The sequence below is a fragment of the Scedosporium apiospermum genome, assembly GCF_000732125.1.
Source record: "Scedosporium apiospermum strain IHEM 14462 chromosome Unknown SEQ_SAPIO_0022, whole genome shotgun sequence".
Taxonomy (NCBI): domain Eukaryota; kingdom Fungi; phylum Ascomycota; class Sordariomycetes; order Microascales; family Microascaceae; genus Scedosporium; species Scedosporium apiospermum.
This window is the reverse complement of record NW_015971723.1, coordinates 115,712-140,646: the sequence shown is the minus strand read 5'-3', so window position 1 is coordinate 140,646 and position 24,935 is coordinate 115,712. Positions and strand designations below refer to the sequence as shown.

General features: G+C 50.4%; 7 protein-coding genes across 7 annotated transcripts; 2 read left to right on the top strand and 5 right to left on the bottom strand.

Moving 5' to 3' along the window:
* Positions 1–722: 722 nt before the first annotated feature.
* Positions 723–2,650, top strand: SAPIO_CDS0349 (Uncharacterized protein; the record flags this gene model as incomplete). Its single annotated transcript, XM_016783153.1, has 6 exons — positions 723–794; positions 868–1,421; positions 1,516–1,786; positions 1,856–2,138; positions 2,202–2,436; positions 2,494–2,650. 6 exons carry the CDS (start codon positions 723–725, stop codon positions 2,648–2,650), a joined length of 1,572 nt encoding a protein of 523 aa, XP_016646353.1.
* A 460-nt stretch (positions 2,651–3,110) lies between these two features.
* SAPIO_CDS0348 (CFEM domain-containing protein) lies at positions 3,111–4,699 on the bottom strand (the record flags this gene model as incomplete). The annotated part of the gene is made up of 4 exons (XM_016783152.1): positions 3,111–3,558; positions 3,637–4,312; positions 4,385–4,520; positions 4,580–4,699. The coding sequence occupies 4 exons, from the start codon at positions 4,697–4,699 to the stop codon at positions 3,111–3,113; spliced, it is 1,380 nt and encodes a 459-aa protein (XP_016646352.1).
* Positions 4,700–11,864: 7,165 nt separating this feature from the next.
* SAPIO_CDS0347 (uncharacterized protein) lies at positions 11,865–12,155 on the bottom strand (the record flags this gene model as incomplete). Its single annotated transcript, XM_016783151.1, has 2 exons — positions 11,865–11,926; positions 11,990–12,155. 2 exons carry the CDS (start codon positions 12,153–12,155, stop codon positions 11,865–11,867), a joined length of 228 nt encoding a protein of 75 aa, XP_016646351.1.
* Positions 12,156–14,716: 2,561 nt separating this feature from the next.
* Positions 14,717–15,598, bottom strand: SAPIO_CDS0346 (Uncharacterized protein; the record flags this gene model as incomplete). The annotated part of the gene is made up of 2 exons (XM_016783150.1): positions 14,717–14,843; positions 14,904–15,598. 2 exons carry the CDS (start codon positions 15,596–15,598, stop codon positions 14,717–14,719), a joined length of 822 nt encoding a protein of 273 aa, XP_016646350.1.
* A 333-nt stretch (positions 15,599–15,931) lies between these two features.
* On the bottom strand, positions 15,932–16,332 carry SAPIO_CDS0345 (uncharacterized protein; the record flags this gene model as incomplete). The annotated part of the gene is made up of 2 exons (XM_016783149.1): positions 15,932–16,074; positions 16,131–16,332. 2 exons carry the CDS (start codon positions 16,330–16,332, stop codon positions 15,932–15,934), a joined length of 345 nt encoding a protein of 114 aa, XP_016646349.1.
* A 3,777-nt stretch (positions 16,333–20,109) lies between these two features.
* Positions 20,110–20,937, top strand: SAPIO_CDS0344 (uncharacterized protein; the record flags this gene model as incomplete). The annotated part of the gene is made up of 4 exons (XM_016783148.1): positions 20,110–20,144; positions 20,225–20,540; positions 20,755–20,821; positions 20,891–20,937. 4 exons carry the CDS (start codon positions 20,110–20,112, stop codon positions 20,935–20,937), a joined length of 465 nt encoding a protein of 154 aa, XP_016646348.1.
* Positions 20,938–22,879: 1,942 nt separating this feature from the next.
* Positions 22,880–23,295, bottom strand: SAPIO_CDS0343 (uncharacterized protein; the record flags this gene model as incomplete). Its single annotated transcript, XM_016783147.1, has 3 exons — positions 22,880–23,041; positions 23,100–23,111; positions 23,200–23,295. The coding sequence occupies 3 exons, from the start codon at positions 23,293–23,295 to the stop codon at positions 22,880–22,882; spliced, it is 270 nt and encodes an 89-aa protein (XP_016646347.1).
* Between the last annotated feature and the right edge of the window lie 1,640 nt (positions 23,296–24,935).

The window sequence follows — 24,935 nt, the reverse complement described above, 5'->3', positions numbered from 1 at the left end:
GCACGTCGTCGTGCAGATCCCGGGGTTGCATTCTTGTACCGCTGGAGATTGCCGTCGTGTCTGAAAGGGGCTGGCTCACTCGACCAGGCCAAGGTGGACTAACCCCGCGCCCCAGATCTGCATCCAGTTTAGTGTGCGGAGTAGTTCCAGCAGTAAAATCAGTAAAATCACTAGTGCGACCCCGGCATTTTTTTGGGGCGTAACAGTTCGAAAGCCTGCCCCAATGCCCCGGATCTTGCCACACTTCTTCGCCTACCCCAAGACATCGTTTCCCGGATCCTCGGTATAAACCTATCCAGCCATGCCGGGTTCACCAGGGCGGTGGGTTGTGCCATGGCTCCGTTTCCGGGCTAGCGGCAATTCCGGCAGTTCGTTGATGCGGGCTGTGCGTCAGAATAAAAGCAACCAAGCTTCCTTTCGAGCCATTCGGCTTTGTTGAATGTTCTGCGCCTTCTCTTCTTTTGGAACACGAGGACTAGACTATGTTTTATTGCCCGTAGTCCCTTGTAAAAATTTGCCTGCGTGACTTCGACAAAGCTACTACTCAAACAATAGAGTGGGCGGCAGTCAGGGTAACATTTCTGTCAGGAAAGGGCCAAGGCCACGCACACCCAGCAGGACCCCTGGTCGCGATTCGCACGTCCGGCATCTTTTCTGCCAATTGAAAAGTTGTTCGTTTCTTCCACGATCACCTACCCCCCTCCTCAAGCCTCAAGTCAACAATGTACAACACCGTTCTTGCTGTCGTCGGCGCCGCCGTCGCCATCTCCTACCTTACGCTCTCTTACCCCAAAGTAAGTTTGAATCAAGTCTCAAACCTGCGATTCCACGGATCCCAAGTTAATTATTAACCACAACTCCCCGCAGTTACGGCAAGAATGGCAACTCCGCAGGCACCGCTCCGAACTACCCCCAGGCCCCAAGACTCTCAAAGTCGGGATCCGCAAACCGTGGCTATGGTTCCATGAGCTCACAAAAGAATACGGAGACGTCGTCTACCTCCAAATGGGGCCGACCCCGACCATCATCCTCGGTTCTGCTCAGGCGGCATGGGATCTCTTGGAGAAGAGGGGCGCCATCTACTCGTCGAGACCCCGCTTTGTCATGGGCGGCGAGCTGCTGTCCAATGGCCTCCGGGGTCTCATGGCCCCCTACGGACCTTTTTGGCGTCGGTGGCGCAAACTCTTGCACAGCGGATTCATGCAGCGACGCAGCGAGACGTACAGGCCTCTCCAGAGCCTTGAGTCCAAGGTCTTGATGAATGATTTGCTCGATACCCCTGCGGACTATAGGCGACACCTTGAGCGGTACGCTGCGTCGGTCATTGTCACTGTCACGTACGGACGACGAGTCGAGGATGTGACCTCCGATATTGTCGTTCGTCGCAATGCCGAGTCCATGGAGCGACTAGTCCAATCCAAGTGAGTAGAGTCGCGATCTAATCCGTACTGGGCGGCGTTCTTGCGGAAGGTATCTTGACTAACGGAGTCTCTTCTTTTTTTTCCACTTTGGTAGTATCCCCGGTAAATTCGCTGTCGAGCGCTACCCAGCACTTAAGCACGTCCCAGGCTACCTCGCGCCCTGGAAAGCCGAGGTGCTCGCGCAGCGACAGAAGGATATTCAGCTGTACACTGAGCTCATGAATGAAGTTAAGGACAAAGTATCCAGGGGCGTCGCTCCCGAATGCTTCGCCACTCATCTGCTCGAGCAACAAGAGAGTCTTGGCATGTCTGATCTTGAAATCGCGTACACTGCTGGTTCTCCGTTCGGCGCTGGTGTCGAGACTGTAAGTCAAGCTAACTCCGGCGGAGTTCGTTTTTTCCTTGGTCCGAGTAGCTAACAGCGGTCATTTTAGTCTGCCGGCTCTCTCGCAAGCTTCCTCCTTGCTTGTGTCAAGTTCGGTCCCCGATTCATCCCCAAGGCCCAGGAGGAGCTCGACAGAGTTGTCGGCAGTGATCGTCTCCCGACGTTCGACGACCTTCACGACCTGGAGTATATCCGTGCTATTGCTGCCGAGACTCTGCGCTGGCGACCCGTCGCCGTTCTCGGCGGTACCCCACACGCGAGCACCGCTGACGATTACTACCGGGGCATGTTCATACCCAAGGGAAGCACCATCATTGCTCCGCTTTGGAGCCGTAAGTCCCCGCCGAACTGTCCAATAATTCTAAAGGTCGATAGAAGCTGACGGGCGAGAATAGTGCACTTGAATGAGGCCGATTTCCCCGAGCCCCACGAGTTCAAGCCCGAGCGATTCATGGAGAAACGCGAGTACCCCGGTCCTTGGGGCCACAGCGCTTTCGGCTGGGGCCGCCGTGTCTGCCCTGGAATGCACCTCGGTTCTGCTTCCGTCACGATTAACATTGCCCGCATTCTCTGGGCTTTCAATGTCCAGGCCGCGAAGAACCAAAAGGGTGAAGACATTGATGTGGATATGTAAGCGCAGGTCCGGTTGCTATCGAGAGGATATCAAACCGCTAACTTTTGTAACAGCTTCGCTTATACCGACGGGTTCAACTCGGTCCCGCTGCCGTTCTCCTGTGACATCATCCCTCGCTCGGAGAAGCATGCGGAGGTCATCAGGAAGGAGTGTGTTGAGGCCTTAGAGCAACTCCAAACTTACACCGCGGTTACAAGCAACATTTCTTAAGTATTCAATCCGAATGCTCAATGGCGACAGAGAAGGAAGCGCCTTGTAGATACCTATAATTAGATTGACGTACATGGTGTTTGGTTGGTCTGGGGTGGATTTAGGTGAGCCATTGCATTTTCTGCAGATGGGGGTGATTATTACTATATAGATTGGAATAGCCTACGCCTTGAATGACATTTTGAACAATACGTACGATTTCTGATCCTTAATCTCCACCTGGGAGGGGGCGTGGGGGTCGAAGCCATCGGGACCACTCCCCTCGTGCACCTAGTTTTATAGAATCTAGTCTTACGAGTTACGAGCGCTCTCGCGGCAGGATAGTCATAACCATGATATTCTCAATGCAGTGCTAGTCTAAAATAGGGTATAAGGGTTGATCGACATGTTTCCTAGCGCTCATTAAATTCCCATCAAATACACAGGTAATCTACTTGCCATCTGGCACTCCTCCAAGCTCTCAGCGCCTGTCTTCGGGGTCTAACCCTGACGATGCATCACTGGTTGTTGGCCTCGCCGATAAATCTCGCATATGAACCAGGCTCGACTCGTCGCTGTATTGTACATCAAAAGTCTTCTTACACAAAATCGCGTGATCGGGCGGCTGGGCTTCTTGAGACGGCTGCCCAGTGAACGTGGCTACGGCACGGCTATTCGTTATCTTGCTGGATTGGTTCTGGTATCCGGCTCCGTAGCCAGCTCCGTAGCCCGTCCGGACAGTCGATTCCTGGAAGATCCTGAAAGCACGAGCGAGGGCAAGGCGGAGTGTTGGCATGCAGGCGCAAATGACTCCGACGTTAATCTCGATGATGGACCATTTGGTGACGGGTGCGTTGTCCCAGGTCTGATTCTGGGAGGTTGCGAACGTTACGAGCGAATGAAGACGAAGGATACTGACGACGGTGACACTAGAAGGAAGGGATCCTGTTAGAAGAGAGAAAATGGCCGGGGTGCACAGCACTAGCGTAAAAGAATCCATGACTTACAAGGTGCCGACGAAGAACATTAGCGCGATGCCGACCTTCCTCTTCCAATGCAGTTTAATCTTGGGCAGCTGGCTCAGTGGAATAGCGAGCATCAGTATATCTAGCACAATGCTGATAATTGCATTAGCCCATGCCAGGGCGTTGACATTGACACATTTGCCCTTGGTCTCGCCAGTCCAACTCGTCCAGAAGTGGCTAATCGGAGTGCACTGGAAAATAGAGGTGATAACAAAGGCTACACCAACAAGCACGTTCAGGATCTGGGTCGCCCAGAGGACTCGTCGGATGCGCGGCTCCGGGAAGATGCGGAGGTAGAAGAACAGGATCGACACTTTCAGCAGGGTGACCTCCGCAAAGTAGAAGACCTCCATGATGTAAAAGTACATGCCGAATCGCGTTATCATATCGAATGGCAGGGTCCAGACATCCTGCCCGACACCGTTCGCTAAGGTGCCGTAAACGATAATCACTTTGGTTACTGCGCCGACAATCGTCGTGATGAGGATGAACCAGTCGTCCATAGATAGTCCCATCTTCGCGATGAATTGTTTGAATACGAGTCGTCCGGCGACGAGGACTCCGGTGATGATGGAGAGAATGGTGGTGACATCCTTGATCCCCCGCGACCTATTCCGTATGGGCGCGTTGCAGCTACTTTGCGTGACATTTTTTGCAACTTACGAACTCCATTAGCGAAATTGGACTGATAATAGAGGTTAAAATATTGGGAAGGGCAGTCCACGCTTACAGAGGGACTCCTTCATCGTGCACGAGGCGAGGGCGCAGTCTGTGAGGGCATTCTGAAGATCAGAGTTGGTACATAGGCACGCAAAATCATCGATGCTGCAGGCCGAATTGGTGACCGACGTCTTGAGACAGCGGATCTGTGGACAAGGGGCGGGTTAGAAACAGACGATAAAAGTCGGCAGGGGTGCCGGCGTACCGCACAATCGGGAAGCGAATCGAGGGAAGACGGCAGCGAAGACGGCAGGCCCTGGCTGAGGGTCACTGGGACCCAGCCGAGCAGTAGGGCCGCCGGGGCGAGTATATGTCGTAATCTCATGAGGGCACGCTCCGTCGTCTATTGTCCAGCATCACGAGGCAGCAAAAAACCGCTGGAACCGAGGGAGGAACAATCTGAGATTATGCAGGGGCTCGCCGCTCTTCTTATCAGGTCCGAAAGGCGAAAAAAAAAACTGCCCCTCGGGGAGGAGAAAGATGTGGATCGAAAAGAAACGTCCAGGGTGCACACCTTCTAAATTAGATCAAGCCACCCGGGCGGTTTTCCTGCTCCGGGCTAGTCACCCATGCCTTCGGTGGATATTCGAAATTCGATAGTGCGGGTCGACGTTTGCGCCACATCGGCCAGTCATCGAGTCGTTGTCAGGAACCGATGTGCTTCTGAGCCGAGTCCATGTTGCCAGAAATGGTCAAGGTTTTCCTCGCTTGACAGAAAACCGAGCTTGGTCCGTCTATCTTAATTTGTTTGAATTTTTATTTTATTTTCCATGTTTAGCGTGGAATGTGACCAGGGCGAGCATGTTTCTGGAGGATATCTTCGGAGGTAGAGAGCATGGAGGGGTTTGTTTGACAGCCATTCGTAAGAACTCAGACGATTTCAGTCACTTCGTCGGCCCATTCGGTTACGGGTGTTAGCCCCTAAGGGCAAGGGCTGCCGATTAAGCTTTGATGCTAATCCATTTAAATCCCACTTCAGTATCGTGCGTCTCGCGTGGTGTACCTGCTAGAGGCAGTCGCTAGTTTACTCCATGAATGAAAACTGATGAGATAGTGGATACGGATGAAGCTGAACCATTGATGGCATCAGCGCTGCCAAGTCCCGCCAAGGGATATTCCTGCATCCTCCCTATTTTTTCATCTCTTCTCGCTTCTCTCCAACGTGGCAGCCATCAATTGTCGACCATCCATCCCGAATGCCGCATACGACCTCGTACCTCGTACACTGAACGGTCTAGCGTAGCGTAGTTCGGAGTTAGGAGTGTAGTGTCCCGTAGCCTCGGCACAATGCGAACGCATGCATTAAACAAATGAAACAAAAAGGGGGGACCATTAACGAGCGAGCGGAGTCATCGTGGGCCAGACCAAATGATGGATGAAGTCTCATACATTGGACTAGTGCTGTTTTAAGAGCTCTCCGTCGCCTCATTGCCGGAGGAAGCTACGTTCTGGGAAAGGTCAACCCGGCCGACTCTTGTCCTGATTCGCTTCTTCGACTCGAGCAGCTGCGGGTCCGGTCAAGGGTGCCAAGGCCCTAACGCACAGATTGCCTTAAACTTGCTCCTGATCACCCGAGCCAGCCAATCGATACGGGGACTCGTCACAACTCGGATCGATCGACAGCGTGGCCGCCTGGATGGAAAATGCGCAATTGCTGATTGTCAGTTACGACCAGGGAGGGACAGGGAATGATCGACACGTGCGAATATCCGGAGAAACTCCACTTGACATGTTGATGGCATCTTGATCTCTCTGGAAATCCACTCTCCAAAGTACGCGACAAAGAGGTCCGTGTTCTCGACTCCCCACACGCAATGTCAGGAAGGGATCACGTCTAGATGACTCGTATCAATCTATCAACCCGTGACCAGCTGAGGAGCAGGGACCATTCTAACGGAGTCGCAGTTTCGTATTCGACAGGCCCGAGTGTAATGTGAAGCAATGGGCATCGGGAGAACTGTGAGTTGGTATCGGAAAAATTAGGGAAATAAAAAGAAAAAGAAAGAGAAAAAGAAAAGGCCAAGACACAAACCCTATTTGGGGCAACGGAGCGGGGAGGGCTGAGCAACAGGGATAAATTCTGGGGTAGCAGACCTCATGCAGATCGGTGACTAGGATTGTGGGGTCGGTCCGCCCAATTTCAGCAGGGGAAGCTGATCAAACTTGGTCCTCGGGCCAACTTGATCGCACAACATGGAGATCGTCTAGATCTACCTCTGTTAGTTTAGCTCAGGAGAGTGTTATCTAGTGACCGCCTTCGCTTAGTCGGATGAAGAGCTCGATGTGTAGGGGCTTGCAGCACATCACGAACTTTCGGGCAAAGTTGATGGCTGGGAGGCGAACTAAGACCAGACCATGGACAGACAATGACCACCTATCTTGCCCAAGACATCAATACCGGCGGTGTGACACACGGCCTTATGGGATCCTTGAGCATGTGTCACGGAAAGAGGATCGGCGGAGATGAGGGGTAGTGTGAACGTAAGTATATAGTTTACTTGTGATTTTGGCAAGCCCCCCACCCTGATAGATCTACATACAGAGATCGACGCTCAGACCCATTTCCTCTTCGACCTTCCAAGTTTGGCGATTCACCTAGCAAGGGTAATGTCGGGATCTTCCACGCGAAATGCCGGGCTTCACCCGTCCCTACTTGCCTCTTCCTCGCCTTCCCGTTCTTCATCATCGTCTTTTTCTTTTTCTTCAACACAAGTCTGATCTGGTGAGAGCTTCAGTGGCCTAAAGTTTGCACAAGCAAGACGCTCTCCCATGTAGTCATGAACGACCAGGCTTCTATTGCCAACAAAGGCAACATTATTAGGATTCATCGAGCTGTATAGATCCAAAAACCTATTCCAACATCTTGTTAGCGATGTATAATGAGAGTTTTCTCCAAACAGGGCTAGATGAACGAGATTTACCCAACTAGAATCATATCTCCGGCCACCGTGCCGTACTTTCCACTCAGATCGCCCACTTCACAGGATTCCGGAGCCGAAGATGCGCAGGGAAAGTCCATCCCCCTACCGAAAGGATCCAAATGACCGCCTGCTTCGGAACAATTGCCACTTTCTGGGACTATGCCTTCATGTACATGGAAACCTAATGTGTGTTTTGTCAGTGTCCAGGCTCTCTAGATAGATAGTAAGCGATCCAGACACACCGAAAGGGCCCTTGCCCATAAGAAGCCCGAATAGGGTGAAATGGTAAACTGTTCCGCTCCCTATCGGGTCCGCCGCTGCGATAACCCTGCCAGTGATTGCTGAGTTTTCCGTCTCCTTAAACTCCGCTGCAGCGGCTAGTCCAGGCGGACTGTCATACACCTCGGCTGCATACCCGGGAACATCATGGTCATGTCCGGGATGTGCCGCCGTCCACGCGAGACTGACTAGACCGACGAATGCGGAAGTAAGCTGCATTATTCCACGTGTGGGCCGGGCAGTGTGTCACATCCGATCCGACTCTAGGGGCAGGTTTAGTGGAAGGTCAAAGCTGGCGTTGCATCGTGGGAGGCAGGGTTTGTTTCTTCGCTTTATACCCAGCGGAATTATCGTGAAAACTACTCAATATGGGCCCGCCAATTTTTTCTCTCGTGCTCTCTTTTCTCGGTTCATATTAGAATTAAACTTCCGTAAAGTAGTCTACATCTGTATTCTTCGGCCTGTTGAAAATATTTACCATCAATTTATCTCTATGCCACTTAGTCCTACACTGGTGCAGGAACGTTAAGGTTAAATCTCGAAACGGCTTGGCATGTGCGGGGGGATGCTCCAGTGAAGACGCTTGCTAGTCCGCGAGCCAACCCTAGAGCACCGGTTAAGTAGCCTGAGCAAGTTTCTATAGTAGCGTGTAGTGTGAGAATGACCTAAGCTAGGTGTGCTTTATTCGCTTACATTGCGCTCAGGTCCCGGGCATGCTTACAACGTTGCGGCGTCTGTAAATGAAACTCGAGAACAGACACGACACTAGTGAGCCTCCGCTGAGTTGGCGAATGAAACCACGGGAACCACGGACGCAGGAGACAACGGCAGCGGCTGGAGATATCTGTCGGCGCCGAATCGCGGATCCGATGTTCGATATCTAATCAGATCAGTATTAGCACTGCAAGTTCAACAACGAAAGCCAGGAGTGACAGGATAGGATACAGCACAACAAACGAAATACAAAGTATGCCGGTGCCCTCCAGTAAGATCTAAATCTAATCGGATAAAATTAGCAGTAGCTGTCGAAGTTTCTCTCCGGAGGAGACAATCCGAATGGTCGCGGATTCTCCGATTCGAGGACTGATTGAAAGTGAATTTCCGCAGGGCTTCGCATGCTAGTCGTCGCGAAATGTTTTCCGCGCTACCATCGCCTCCATGGTTTACAGGAGAGCCCCCATTACTTGCTCTTGGATTATCTAGTGTCTCCGATTTTCCTGTCCTGTGGTCATTAGACGGACCAGTGCTGCCTAGCTACGGAACCATACATGAAGGAACAGGAAATAAAATCGAATTAGTTAGGCCAATGGCCATCAGTCAGAACTGCACGAAAGCTGCTGCAATCTCTGTGACAGAACTGATGGACGCCAGATCGGTTGATCAACTGAAAGCAATGGCGAGGGCACAATGGGGAGCGCTTCCGCGGAAGCATTAAATGGAATGGCAAACTTGTGAGACACAAGACACGCAATGGGCGCTAGGGCCCCGGAATCCTAACTGACAATGAAAAGGACTAAGACTGAAGTGAAGATACCGAGCGCAGTACTTGAATGAATATGAAAGAACTGGCCTCCACCCTGATCCGGAAAGATCTTTTCCCGATTCCCACACAGTCTGTGGCCATGCTCTCAAACTTGGGGAAAAAGAAAACGTGCAGTCGTCACGATTATCTGCTATCTGCACCTCCCTATCTCAGCATATCCAGAAACTTGCTTCGGGCAGGACTTTCGTAGTTTTTTACGAAGGATAAGAAGTAAATAAACAAGTCACCGGTAGCAAGGCCGTGCCGTATGATTGTGGGAACCTCTATTTAGCATGGGCTATCAGGACTTGGTTTTGTTCTTGAGGTTAGAACAGGAGGCCGGCGTGTCTTGCCCGCCCTGTTGTTGTTGCGCGTCAATAGTGCCTGATGAAAGGTGGAGTATGATTAGCGAATTCGCTAGATTCTGTCTGAGGCGAGGTCGTACGACATGTTCGGGCTGAGGCTCTGGGCCGCCTGGGTCAAGGAGCAAGGAGAGGCCCCTGTCGAAGTTGAGGAGATGGGATGGCAGTCCGTGGGGGTGGAGGACTGCTAATTACCCTTGTGGCTCCCCGTGTTTCGATCTGGTAATTGATTGGGTCGCGAGTCCAGTGGGGAGTGGGTCGAGATGCTGTGGTTGAAGCGTAAACCCCCGGCGATCAGCAGAAAGTATGCACTCATCGAACGCTGCACAGACATAAGATTGCATAAATCAATGGGGCCAGAGATTACCAGAAGACTTGGAGTCTTGAAGAGGACGCCCTTCTTTCGGGTGGGTATTTTTAAGCGACAGTTTCTTGGCGGCCAATCTCACAATACGATGTTATAGTCCCACTTCGCAACCGGGCGTCGAGTACCGGATCCGAATCCGGAAATGAGCCTCCATCTCATCTCTCATCCGTCAGCTTCCAATAGTGCTGGATCGATCATGCGGCTGCGCTGGGTCCGTGATATTGGTCGACCCCCCCCCCCCAAAAAAAAAAAAAGCGAAAAAAACCCCCCACCCCATATGGTGTAGTGGTTAGCATAATGCTCTCTCATCTAATGAGCGCAGCATAGACCCTGGTTCGATTCCTGGTATGGGAGATGCTAAAACATCTTGATTTTTTTTTTTTTGGGGGGGGGGGGGCTTCTTGTGCCCGCGTCAACTTTGAGGGCGAGCTGCCAGCGGAAGAGCAACAGGTCCCTCCACCAATACATCGTCAACCAGGGCGGAGAGCTTGTTCTTCGCATCGAGTAAGATTCCCCTAAAACACAGAGCGCTGAATTCCTAGTCATTCTAGCCGGGTGGTTCTCAAGCCCAGTGGAGATATATTACTGGCGTAGCAATAAAACAAATGTTCAAAAGCGATATTGGATTCGGAGGAAGGCTTAGCATTCAATAATAACTGCCAGGGCCGAGATAGGCTACCTATGCGATCTAGAGAAGTATCAATACCTAAATTTATTTGTAGGGTCTGGTTAATATACAAAGGATACACGGCCTGGAAATTTTATAATTCGGTTTGCGCTATCTTTTGTACTAAATATGAGCTTCTCAACGTTAATGTCAGCTATGGCTCAACATAATACCCAAGATCTCCCGAGACCTTGAAGCTACGACGCCTCGCAAGCATTCTAACTCTCCTCGCCTGGAATCAAGTGTTAATAATTCATCCCAAGTCGGTTGCGGATTTACAAATGGCAACGATGGCTATAGACTGGAGTTGTCCTGTACGAGCAAGAAAGAAGCCCTTGGAGAAGAGGTGTTCCCTGAGGAGTGGCGCCTTCCTCCTAGGCCCTGTCGCCGTTTGATATGGGCGCTTTCAATTTTCTGATTGATTGATCTAAAAATATTTCATACTTGACAGTCGCCGGACTGTTTGCCGGGGTTATGGTCTTGTTCATGTAGTTAAGGGATTGCAAGCTGAGAGGCTTGTCAAAAGGAGGAAGATTGAGGTTCAGGCGGGGATTAGGAATGTAACAATAACGAAGCCGCGCCGACGAGTAGGTGATTCCTGCGATTCCCGTTAGGGCATGTCGAGAATGGTATCCCAGCATTGATGGAGTGCACGCAGGGACGGGGGACTTTTTTGGGTCTCATGTTAGCATGCTGGGATATCTCGGATCTCTTTGGTATTGGCCGAGTTGCCTCGAAGGACATCTTGCCTCGATTCGCTAGGGTTTTCATTACCCCTTTTGGTGCATCATTTATCTCAACTATATCTCATAGCAACCCCCCCCCCCCCCCCCCCCCCAACCCCGGGACCCACACTCGAACGGGTAGCTTATGACGATACTTTTACGGCTCTGTGCTTTCTAGATAGTCTAGCATCGAGGATCCAAGGCCTTGTCTCGTCCCTCGGTGTTCAACGCATCGAATCCCGGGCATCATTCCACCAGCTTGCCTTATGCCACATCCCGACACGTCACGGAGAATAATCAACTTCCATCTTTACGCGACATCGGAGCAGAGATAAGGTGTCGATCCGTATGGACGCTGTCGGGTTCAGTTCCGCCTGAAAAGCCGAGTGCCCGGCCACCGATTTACCGGGACAATATTAATAGTCTTCGAATGGAAGGACATAGGCAGTGATGATGGGCTCTCAGCGAAACGAAAAACAATAAGATTTATTCATGGTAATGGTATCGATCTTTGGTAAATTATCCGTTCATTCAGCCGTAATCCCAACCAGGAAAACCCTCTACAATAATAATATCCACCCAAACCGTGAACGCCGTCCGTGTATCCCTGGTATGACGTTCCATATTAGGCTCGCAATCCAGGCAGTTTAACCCCATTGCCTCGGGGAATTCGCAAGATATCGGGAGTACATGTTTTCCTTGTGCACATCTGTAGACATAAGTCAGGGTACAGAACTACGGACGGGTTGGGATCTTGACGGGTCACACTAACATTGGGCCTTCGCCTTGGTCTGTTCCTTGGCCTGCTCCTTGGCAACGGCAACAGAGTCGACGGTCATGATGCTTTCGGAATCATAGTTGGATGCTGTGCTAGCCTTGACGGATCTGCCAGAGACCTTGGGGGTGGAGGACTTGGAGGACTTGGAGAATTTGAACATTTTCAAGGCTTGTGAAGGGAAGTCTTGTTGATTGGAAGGGTTTATATAGGATGAGAGGAAATAGAATACGGTATAGAGAAGAGTTTGAGGAGATGTTAGTGTTGATATATTGAGTGTGTTACACTTGTTGTTGAGCTGGCTGAGAGAGGCTTCCGTAAACCTGAGGCGGGAAGAGGATTCACATACTCTTTATATACACATGGTGGAAGCGATACATTGCGACTTGCCCGCTTCGATTTCTAATGCCAGTTCCTAAAATCGTAAGAGGCCGGGCAGAATGTTGGGTTCAACCGCCTGCGTCAGCCACAACATCACTGGGCTGGCGTATTCGTCTTCGTCTTGGAGAGGGCGCAAAGTGGGCAGGGGTGGTGGGGCTTCACATCTCGCCGTTGCCGTTGTTAGCTAGGCCCACCAGAAAAAAATCCTCTGAAGATGCACATAAGATACACGCGGCAAAGGTGTCCAGACCACCAACAAGGTAGGTACCTCGCGAGCAAAAACATGAATGACGCCTGATTCTAGATTCCACTTTCCAGGCATCCACATCCGAACTTGGTTAGCTCCCATCGCCGAACGAAGGTAAGATGGACACCCCAAACATTGTCCTATGCTGTGCTGTGTCTTTGACTCATTCTTCTCTGGCGGCATAGCGCTTGCCTGAGTCACACGGCCATCGTCGTGTCTGGGTGCAACAGGCCAAGATCTCTTGGCATTTGATATCTCGATGTCCTCACACGCTATGCTTGCGGCTATGCTTTGCGCCTCGTGTTCGGCTTGATTCGTTTCTGCATTGGAGTCACAAACCGCAATCGATCGATAAGATGAACCCCACCGCCACCTCAATCTCCATCAGCACAAGGGAAGCAAAGCCTAGTCCGTTCTAAAATATGGAATGACAAGGGCGTTGGCCTGCAGAACGACCTTTTGGCGTGACTCGGACCAGATTTTGTGGAAGCGCATTTCTAAGCCGCAGTGAAACTTGACTTCTTTCAGTGGTTCCAATCAATGCCTTGAGGACTGACGAAATACGCTCATCCCCTGGCCAAAGGCGCAGGGATTGTCCACACTAGTCCAGAAAGCTTACCCGTGGGAATCAACAGAACAGGCTCTTTGACACCCCACGAGAACCTTCCAGCATTATTAATGGAGTTTTCTTTTTTAAGGCATTTTTAGCAACTGCAACGCCGTGTCATTTCTGCGCCCTTTGAAATATCGTCAACCCTTGGACTGCGGTTGAATTTGATTTAAACCAACTCGCTGTTCGGATTGGAAATCCCACGTCACTAAACCCCAATTTTCCACTAAAATGAAGAGTCAGTCCTAACTGTTTCTCCAGGGACATGTTCAACTATCTCCACTTGATGTTTAGATGGATAGACAAGGTTAGTGCTGAGTCTACAAGATTCCAAGATCTGCACCTGGTTCCCTGCTATACCCTGCCATTTCTGCAATAATACCAATGGCCCCGTTCTTAGTACGCGAAGTTAGAGTTCCTCGCCTGAACGTGGGGTATTTCTTGTCAGAGCGAGCGCGGGCTATCGCCCATAAATCCCGGGCCACACCAGCTCGCTCCTCACGCTTTATCGACCCCTCTACCGCGTTGAGCGGCTCGGCCGTGTCCTCTCGAGCCGGCGAGAGAGACATGACTTCTTCACGGTGTTTTGTTCCGCGTTGTCAGGTGCACCTCTTTTGTTTGGGTGATGGCAAAGTGGATAAATGGGAACTATCTAAGCAGACCCTACTTAGAAAGGATGGAAGTTGATGACTAGAGGTGTGGTGAATTCCTAGTTAACTTGGGTCATTGTTAAACGGAAATGGTGCGGGATGTTATTTCATGGCATATGGCGTTGGAAATCCTTCGTTTATATCCTTGCACAAAGATTATGAGTTTTGAAAGGAGAAGGAATATGTGGTCATAGATGTTACGCAATCCGAAACACGATTCTGCAGAGAGTGCTATGAGCAGTCTCGGCAGCCCGGCGGGGGCGGCAGCGCCGTCCTCAATCAAAGCACCCACGCTCCAACGCGGCAAGGCTATGGCCACCTGAGGATACCGAAAACTTCTCGAATTGAGAGGCTGTTGTATACCATTGGAAGATATACCCAAATATTTCCTTGGGCGCACAATTACGTGCCGTATAGTCCAGTCTATAAGAGAGACTGAGTACTACAATTAATTAAGCTGCACAGACCGCAAGAGAGCCTTCAACTCCAAAGAAGACTTCGATAAATACAAGGAGAAGGGTCCAGTCATTGTTCCGCGACACTGCTGAAAGATGCCACACGTAGTAGGATGTCCTATCACTAGAGAAGTAGAGTTAAACAAGTCATTCAACACGTAGCAATCGGTGGCTCTATAGATGAAGATAAGAGTGATATCTTGCCCGACTTAGCGTCCTGAAGGTAGGCCTCCACGACCCATCGGTGAGATTTACATGTAGTAGGCTAAGAGTCTGCACATTTTGACGGAATCCCCGATAATATCACAAAATAGTTTAAAGAAAGCCTAGATTGCGGGCCTCCTTTGACCGCTGTGATTGTGAGATATCCTACTTATAACTTTAAAGTAGATATCTATACTCTGGTGACATGTCTCCTAATTCTGCCTTTTCTTCCTCCGTTAGGGTCTCTCCCTGCGAGCTTCTATCCCTCTTCTTATTCTCGAGCAGGCAGGCCATACCGTATAGGCTACAACAAATAGCGGCAAATGCGGCGAAAGCAATGCACATAGCGTTGCCAGAAACATACCTCGGAGCATCCTCTTTTCTAAAGGTATATACGGCTATAATGCTGCCAATATTCCCAAAGGCTACTTGCCATGCGCTGCCGACAGATCGCCTCTGGTGGCCTCCAAGGTTCATGTTGAACCAACAGGCTAAGATGGGTGCAGTGGTGTATGCACCGCTGACAGCTAGAAAAAGTGCGCCATACTTGAGGTCTCTGTTGCTGCCAGCGAGTAAGATAGTGAAACCGGTGACGCAAATGCAGATAGAACCAATCGCAAATCCAGCTCGATGTTGTGTTTTGTCGGATAGAAATGCAACAATCATAGAGACGCCGAAGGAGACTGCCCAAGGCGGGACGCTATGCAGCTGGGTCTGAATAGAACCGTACCCATACGTTTGAATGATAGCTGGTGCGAAGTAGGCATATCCGTAGATAGGAACAACCAAGGCAAAATACATGAGGCCTCCGAGAAAGACCCTGTGATCTCGCAGCGTCTTGGTGATATCCTTAAATATGACAGGTCGCTCTGCGTTAGAGCGGCCTTGCTCGATATGAAGCCGTGCAGAGGCGTAGATTCTCTCCTCTTCAGTGAGCCACTTGGTGTCTTCGGGGAAGTCAGGCAGAAAGAAGTAAAACCCGAACCCAAAGACCACCGTGAGAGCTCCCTCGATAATGAAGATCCAACGCCAACCGCTGTAACCTCGTACGCCTTGCATTTTGCCGATGGCAGCTGCCAGTAGACCTCCAAAAGCTCCCGCAAGACTGGTGCTAGAGAAAAAGAATGAGAATCGTTTTTGGGCTTCGTGACGACGATACCACATGCCAAGCAGGTAGAATGTCACAAAAACAGTCATTAACCAGCGTCTTCGGAGTAAAACGCAACGCTTTTGAATATTTTGCGACATACCTCCGGGAACCATACCCGCCTCAAACAGACCCAGAAAAAAGCGAGTTGCCATTAATCCACTATAATTTTGAACGAACCCTTGTACCAAGGTAACTAGGCCGAAGAGGATCATATTGCCACTAAGCCAGACGCTCGGCTTAAATCACTTGAGAAGAATGTTTGATGGGATCTCGAATAAGATGTATGGAACAAAGAAGATGACGAGAGCATTGTTGTAACGGGTGCCGTCGAGGTGTAATTCTCCCGACAAACCAAACACATTAGCGTTGGATATATTGACTCGATCTATCACCATCAATTGTTAGCATTGTTATTCTGTTGGGGTACAATGTGTTACTCACCGAGGAAAGCCAGGAGATACATGATGCTGAGGAACGGAATGACATGAAGATCAATCTTGGCCACCAATTTGCGTTCTGTCGTATGAGGTGGGCATTGAATTACTGGTGCGCGTGCCTGGACTTTACTCGCTTTGAGCTCAAGAGATTCGGGGTCATCTTCATGTTGTGTATGGGGGACCAACTTATCGCTGTTGGTAGCCATTGTTGATTAGACGTTTCCTCGATCAATAGCTCGCGTAAAGAAAGACTAGGCTTCTATACCCAACTTGAAGGGAACGGAGGAAGGATTAAAGAGAGGTAACTTCACATATAAATAGACACAGGATTGAGATGCGACTTTAGTGTTGCATTAAGCTAAATGGCTAGATTGCGGGGAAACCGACGATTTCTGGGGTAATAGTGTGGGGAGAACAGCGTTTAAGCGCTGGCATTGTCATCAAAATACACCGAAGGCTCAGACTCGGCATTCCGCCAAGGGTGGCAACCTCCGGAGTCTGTCTAGGATGCTAATCCCATGCTGCGATCCGAGTCCGCCTGACGTACAAGGACCAGCATCATCGGGGGTAAATGGCGGGGAGGGATTTAATGTCTGGGCCTATATAATATGTTGGCGGGCCTAGCAGTTCCCTCAATTTGATGGGTCCGGGCGGAGGCAAAGAAAGAAAGGAACGAGAAACTACAAGAACCACCACCTTCCAACAGAATGGAAGTAACAATATAGGATGGGCTAACTATGGGCATTATTAGCTGACGCAAGCTCCATACTTCGCATTCCGGATCCTATGTAGGAAACTTTCGGAGCGTGCCACTTTTCCGAGATGGAGATCTTTTTCCTCGCAGCGTGGTTATCCACCCTTTACCCTTTCCCCTGGTCTCCTGCTGCATGGTTGGCTCAATCAGGAAGTTGCTGTTCAGGATAACCAACCTCTGGATCGGACCCCTGCTTGTCTATCGCTACAAAACGCACCATACGAAGTAATGTGCGCTTCCTTGGTCGTGCCATTCAGATCTAAACGAAATTCCAGCGCAAGAAGAGTGTAAAAATCGGTAGCATCGTCGAGTAGTCTGCCGATATTTAATCGATTTGTGGGCTCCAGCCGTGTAAACCAGCTTCCGAAATTGCCGCCGTCGAGTTGTGGGGCTCGGAGAATTTTGTGCCCGGCGTAGGGGTAAAGTAACAAGTACTTTGGGGCGCTACCAAATCCGGGGTATGTCTGGTTGGGGCTCGTCCGGGGAATTAGACCCGCGTTCGGAGATTGGCACCGCAGAACGGGATCGAAAGCCAATGGGACCAAGTCTCTCTCACAAGCAGTTTGTTCTTCATGTCCTGGTACCGCGTGAGTTAGCAGGCGTTGTCAAAATAAACCTAAGACAAAGGCCGAGATCGCCTGTGATTGCGAACATCCTGGTTTCTGCGCGGAGAGAGATGGATGGTGAGAATCATGGACCAGGGGACGCGTTATGTAGTTGCTTCCTAGGATCGTTAGACGCAAGTAGAGCGTACTGGGTGAAGGACGACAGCAAAACGCACAAACCCGCATCTAAGTAGTAATGAGCGCGGAAATGTGTGCCTATGTTAAATCAAATCCTGCAACGTATGCCTTGTGACCTGGAGGTTTGGTCCACATCCTAATTTACCCCTCAGACAACGATGCCAGAACCTTAGGGAATCGTACGATGGATAGTTCCTTAGCTCTTGTATAACGGCTCACGTTTGGAAACATTTTCTATTAAGAGGTAAGAAGGCCTCATCAAAGATATTCCACTACTGCAACCAGAGATAAAAACCGGCGTTTGGTTCCTACCGAAATGAGGACATCCTCAACTAGGCCCCCGCCTGAGCCAATCTCCCAAGCCCTTCGGCAGCTCCCTGCCTCCACGCTTCGAAGACGAATTTTTGCGAGGGGCATAACTCCTTCTACTGTCACGAAAAGTCCCTTCGCCGAGAGTTTTAGAGGTGAATTATAACGCGTACCGGAACCCCTGCTGCAGCCTCCTTTCCGCGGCGGCATCAATGGCATCAGTGCCTTGATTGGCGGCCGTGCGCTGCAACTTCTGAATTTCATTCTCGGTCAGGACGCTATTCGGATCGTCCAGGCGTGCTAGTTGCTTGTTACGCCTGATGAGGATGAAACGAAGCGCAATGCCGCAGAGGGCAGCACCGACCGTCAAGCCAATATTTACGCCTATTACTAGCGTGTACCTGGGACCGAAGTAGATGAACGAGGTCCAGGCGCTGAACTGTTAGCCACGCTGATGATAATAACGTAGGCGGCAGCTCTCTTCGCGGGAGGCCGAGGAATAGAAGTGGCGATCCAAGCAAATGTGCTCGCAGTGATGGTGAAGATGCCAAGCATCAGGAATAAGCTGAAATACTTGGGAGCAAAGCTGTCCCAGAGAGGTCCACATGGCCAGCCCTCACGATGCGGGGAAGCTTCCCCAGGTTTCAACCTGGCGGATTAGCCCTCTTTTTTGGGGGCTAGCCCCTTTTTTTTGGGTTAGCCCCCTCTTGCTTGGCCTGTGGGGAAGCCGCTGTAATGTCTCTGTGCAATGTGATCTCGTCAAGATGAAAAGTTCGAGATGGCATCTGAAGCCTAAGATGTAGACTCGATAAGCTTTACTTCCGAGGGCTTCTTGCGCTATCTCCCTCTTGCTCTGCACTGGGTATAAGTCTTTGGACCAACAAGATCTCTCCTGCAACACAACATGTATGGTAGGCCACCAAATGACGATCTCATATCCCGGCTGTAAGTCTACTTAAGCAAGACCTCTCAAGGGTCTTGTCTTAACAGAAGTGCCAGGCTTAAAAAAGCGAAAGAAACTAGTAAAGCCAATCTTCCGTGGTCGTCGTGCATGTCGCTTTTATCTTGGGCGTGATCGCGCTCCTCTCCCTCTTTTCTCCTCCTGCTCCACCAGCTGGGACGTATTGATAATGACGGTCCTCGTAGAATCCGGAGGCCTCAATAGCCACGGAACAGCGCGCCTAGTTAAACCGCCGCTGCACCGTCTATCGGCCCGAAAACTTCCGCTTTGATCCGACAAGGCCGCATCTCCGTCGAGTTCGCAAATGCACTGCTCCAACACATCAAAGAACAGGATCCCGTTGTGCGCGCCTGGGCATACCTTGATCCCTGTTTAGTGCTTTCCCAAGCCAGAAATCTTGACAAGATTCTTCCAGCAGACCGAGGTCCACTCCATGGCATCCCCGTTGGCATCAAAGACGTCTTGCTCACCAAAGGTAAACGCTGTACTCCCTGCTTTCCTTGCCCAAGACCGTCAGTCAAAACTTATTTCTTCAGCAGATATGCTAACACGTTACGCTTCACCAATATACCGAGATGAACCGGCATTTGGCCCAGATGCCACCTGTGTCGCCGCGCTTCGAGCCGCCGGCGTCCTCATCATGGGCAAAACAGGAATTACACCGTTTCCGCCTTTTTTTTTTGTCATATCATTAAACATTGGCTCATTTCCCCATTTGCCGACGTTTTCCCCAGGGTTCCTGCCTCATATTTCAAGTTCCAATGGAGCTACGGTTCTACATATTCCTCCCGCTATGACTCTCTCATCGGCAATGTAGCGAAGAGATCCACTTCAGCCGACTGGCGCACACTTCACTCCTTCCCACCACTAATCATTCAACATCAGTCTGATTGCGCTGCTGTGAACGATAGTTGTTGCACACGCACGCACCTCGGGGCCCCGGCTTCTCCAATCGAGGCCCCCCCAAAAAAGCTGGGGTTATTCGGCAGATGTATACAAATGATACTTCGCGCAGAAGTGGTCCAGCTCCCGTCGACATACCATATAAGACGAGGTTACGGCTTCATGGTTCAGTTTCCTACCCTCTGCCATAGACGTGCTGCCCAATGGCGAAATCTAATCCGGTCCTGAATTACTTCAAACCTTTCAAAATCTGGTCGGTATTGACCACGAGACACCCGAAGAGCTTGCAAGCATCAAGGGAAATGTCGTCGCAATGGTCAACATAGGCAGTGTTGGCGGTGCTTTCCTGTATGTATCCCAATTCCCCGTCCGCCGTCGCACACACTCTCTGGTCTTTCGACACTGGCTGACCTATCTACCTCTCGCAGCGCATTTCTGGTCTGCGACCGCATCGGTCGTCTGTGGGCCACCAGGCAGCTGTGTCTCCTGTGGATTCTCGGCATCGCCATCTTCATGGGTAATAATGGCAGCCTGGTTGCAGTCAACGCAGGGAGGTTCATCGCTGGCCTTGGTGTGGGCCAGACCACAGTTGCTGCCCCGGTCTATTTGACAGAGATCGCCCCTGCCTCTGTGAGGGGTCTCGCGACTTGTTTCTTTACCGGCGCTGTTTACATGGGCATAGTCTTAGCCTACTTTGCAAACTCCGGCTGCGCCTTGAACTTGAGCGACGGTTACGCTCGCTGGGTGAGTTCTCCGCTGTTCAGCACTCCACTTTGTGTGCTTCGACACAAGTATTAATGATAGGTGAGAACAGGAGATTCCGACAGCGATACATCTCATGTTCGATGCAGACAGGTGGTGAAGATTACCTCCCCTTTGACCAATAAGCTGGGGGCGGCGAGGGCGACCCTGGCGAGCTTGTGTAAGGGACTCCAGCGCATTACTAACCGGGGTTCAGAATGGAGAGTTTGGCAGGGGATCGCTACCAGAGCACGCTCTCCCGGGTCCCGAAGGGAAGTGGACAAGTACGTGAGGCTCAACTTGAGATGAAGCACTTCAAGAGGGTATAACGGTTACGCCTTAATTTCTCGAAGTACCGGGAGACATAAGAGGTCCGCTGAAGATAGCCTACGACGACTAGTGAGCGCTACGACGTATCATATTGGACCTGGCTCTCAGACGCCCGGCCCTTGCACAATTCTTCTCGGATGGACCCGAGCTGACATGCCGCCCGTGATATGAGATCAACGCCACAAACAGAATTCCTTTGGCCGTTGATTCCTTACTCATTTCTCTGTATAACTCCACCCCGCTTAGGTAAATCATCGATCTCTATCCAAAATGTAACGAAACGATGGTAGCCTAGCTGTGGTAACTTTAATCGTTGTTGCGTCTAGCCCTTATACGATGCGTATTCAGCGATAGCGCGTAATTTCTTCACTTGGGTTTTCCCACTTCCGGAGCATCTCTATCAGGGTGGCGTGCCGGGCTCGAGACGCTAACCTGGCTACTCTTTCGCTCTTTCGCATCGATGCTCAACACTTGGCATATTACCACCATATAAAGCAGTAGGTGAATGAGATCAGGACGATCAGGACGCTCATGCTTAGTGGCCGCTTCGAGTGCGGTGCATTTGGGACTGGAGCCGCGAAAGCGCCGACGTCAGCACCCAGCTTTAGGAGTATCCGAGCGATCTGGAGATTTGTTAGACAGGTGGGTTCCTTAATTGCTGCGGAAGACTTACCCGAGTGCTCGGCCTGCGCCGGCTGCTTGACTAGGTCCTGCCGTTTTGGGCGGAGAGGAGTCATGAACACCCTCATGCGCACCCGCGTGGCGAACTAATGGACAATTTTCCGATGCAACCTCCCGTAATTTGAGCTCGAGGCCGTTCCCCTGCCGGCGGGGATTAGCGGACGGATGTGAAGACGCCGGTTCCCCCACTCTAATGGCATGCAGCCACCAGCGGTGCGATAGGGTATGAGAGATCTGCAGATCTCGGGCGCGCGACCCTGTGGTTTTGATGCGATGAGGGTCCGTGGCTGCTGGAGAAATCCTGATTCACGAGAGTGTAGGGGTTCTGCGGCGGTTCAGAGCAACGAGCGCTGCTGCAGTCGTATTTTACAGCACCAGACGTGTCCTGGGAGCTCAAACCAGGGTTGGGACGTCTGCCAAGCAGGCTCCCAACGCCAGGGTTCATGCCCTGCTCTGCGGAAGTCCCGAAGATACTATTGAATCCCTGATTACATATATGGTAGTCCTCGCACCCGACACAAGCTCGATAGACACACAAGTCTGTCAATATACTCGTATCAGCCCCCAAGTTAGTCCCATGGCATCGGGTAATTCGAATGATCACGTGTCAAACAAGCAGATTCTGGGGTGGATACGAGTATATTGACGGACTTGTCTGTCTCCCGCATTCATTTTCTAATGGTTGCAGGAAATAAGAGAGAGACACTACTACATTCTTCTGAGAAAAGAACCACTACATTCCTCTCTTCCTATTCTCTAGCGAATCTGTTCTTCCGGCGACCTTCCATTCCAGGAAGTCCGTAAGTTCCTCTTAGTACTAATAACCCTATCTTCATCATCTAGGTAACACTGGAGACCCAAATCATCTTCCAGTCCTCCCTTCCTTAAATATACTTGAACCCAACCAGTCTCCTCTTGAGAATCCTCTTCCTCCCTCAGTATTCGCCATCAACCGAGAGGCTTCTCGGGGCCCCTTCTTAGTCAAAGTCAACAACAGGAAAGAGACTGGGTATGAGGCACAACCTCAACGCTGACGGTGTCTAATAGCGATTTGCTTCGAGCGTTCCTTTTTTAAGACTCCGCCACTCAAGCGAGCCCTGGTTGGGTGCATGCATCCTTTAGGGCATTTACACAGAAAACACCTTCTGCAGAAAATATAGACCAACTAGTATTGAAGCCACGGCGGGCGTACAGACATCGATCTGGACGGGAGAATTACGTCCAATATTGCTATGCGTCGTTCCTCTGGCTCAAAATATCATTCGCCACTCCTCAAATATCCTCAGATATACCCCATCTCGCACTTTTCAGCTAAACCTGCAACGATCCCTTCAAACCTCGACACCAGAGGTCCCAAGGTTCAAAGCATCGACAATGGTCTCAGGGTCAACTTCGCCGCCATCTTCGGTCAAACCGTTACAGATAGTAGTGCAGGTAAAACAAAAAAGGGCATTCGCGGCACAAGGTCCTGCGCACAATCCAGTACAGGCCTCCTAGACGGGTCCATTAGTAACAAGCTGTCTATCGGAACCTAAGACAGCCGCAACTCACAGGGGTGAAGCCCTAGGATAACATTAGCCACGCGGTTTCCAAGTATTTGAGCTTCAAACGCTATGGTAAAGGGTCAGTTGCGAAACGGCTGTGAACTCACTCTTTTCTCCTTGCTATCTGTAGCTGGCGATTCCTGAACGGGAATTCCAAGGGCAGTGCCCAAGAAAGCCACGGCAATAATCGCGGATACGTGCATGTTGGAAGTATTGGATAAGGATGGAAGAGTAAAGACAATTTTTTTTTCCGAGATGAGCTAGTTCGGGTGCTGGAAGAGAGATTGTCAGGATAGAGCCGAATGATTTGGATGACGAGATAGGCATTGATGATTTTTATATTCCGTTCAGCTCGTTAGACCAAACATTTCTATCCTATAGAACCGCCCAGGAAGTCCAAGCATCTGTTCTCCGAGTTCGTTTTCGAAGGCTTGATCATTTGACAATCCACGAACAACATCATTTGACATAGATTGGCCGAATAGATTGGATCCCGCGTTTTGGTCCAACTCCTAGACGGATAATCGTAGTATTTCTCATGGTCTATTATCTATCTACACTACATAACAGCAATGTTTCTCGTTCGGCACGCACAGAGACAGTAATACTGCATATTCCCCGTTTGAGTAAGCGTTAATAGTGCCTCTTTTTGAACCGGTGTGCTTTTTGTAGGACTTCAGAGATAGAGAATTGACTGTATTGTCACTGATGACTGTTGTAGCCCACGTCGGATAGTACAAGAGCTTGATGATAGATTCCCTGGCACCCATCGTGGGGTAGCATTTGCGAAACAAATCGAGGCGTAGGGGCGGGAGTGTAACGTAACCCATAGGACACGATTCAGCCATATGATTAGAAAAGAGGTGACTGCCGTCGTGCGCGTCGTATAGCACCAGCCCTTTGACGGTGAGATATATGAGCTGGCTAGGTTATATCATACATCACATGGTGTGAGCTGGCTTGTGTAGTGTATTATGGTGCATTACACAATATAGGTTAGCTTGCATGGTGTATCATATAATCATATAATGTGAGCTAGCCGGCTTGTATCATGCATCGCATTGTGTGAGCTGGCTTGTGTAGTGTATTGTGGTGCATTACACAATGTCATCTGGCTTGTGTGGCGTATCATATAATCATATAATGTGAGCTCGCTAGCTTGTGTCATGCATCACATGGTGTGAGCTGGCTTCTGTGGTGTATTATGGTGATTATATTTTGATCAAGCTCTCCGTGTTGCGAGAATCCGGGCAATAAAGCTCCTGGCCTGCGCTCTGGTCCGACTCCATTCGAAACATGCATCCACCAATCGGCCTGCCAACCAATCGCTTGCCCGCTCAACCATTTCCATCCTTCTCTCTATTCCCATCTCCCTACAAAGTTCACGGTATCATAGAGCAAGATACCATGAAGTTCACCATCGTCATCCCTTTACTCTCACTGCCATGGCTTGCCTTAACATCGTACTCTACCGCTGGATCATCAGAATCCTTGGTTACTCATACAGTTAACTCCATACTTACTTCATATCCCCATGGACCACCCCATAAGCCACACGTGGACCGAATTCTTCACATAGATATTACCTTAAAAACTCCATCCGAGCAGGTGTCCCATGCAGAACGCATACTGAGAAGCCTCTCAGATCCTGAATCGAACACATATGGTCAATGGCTAACAGCTCGTGAAGTAGACGAGTTGCTGTCACCTCCGGAAGAAGCGGTACACTCGGTTGTTCAATGGCTCATCGATTCAGGTATCTCTATGGCAGGCATATCTCGAGGTTTTGGTCATATTATCTTCGAAGCCAACGTTAGCCAAGCGAATTCACTTTTGAAGACCG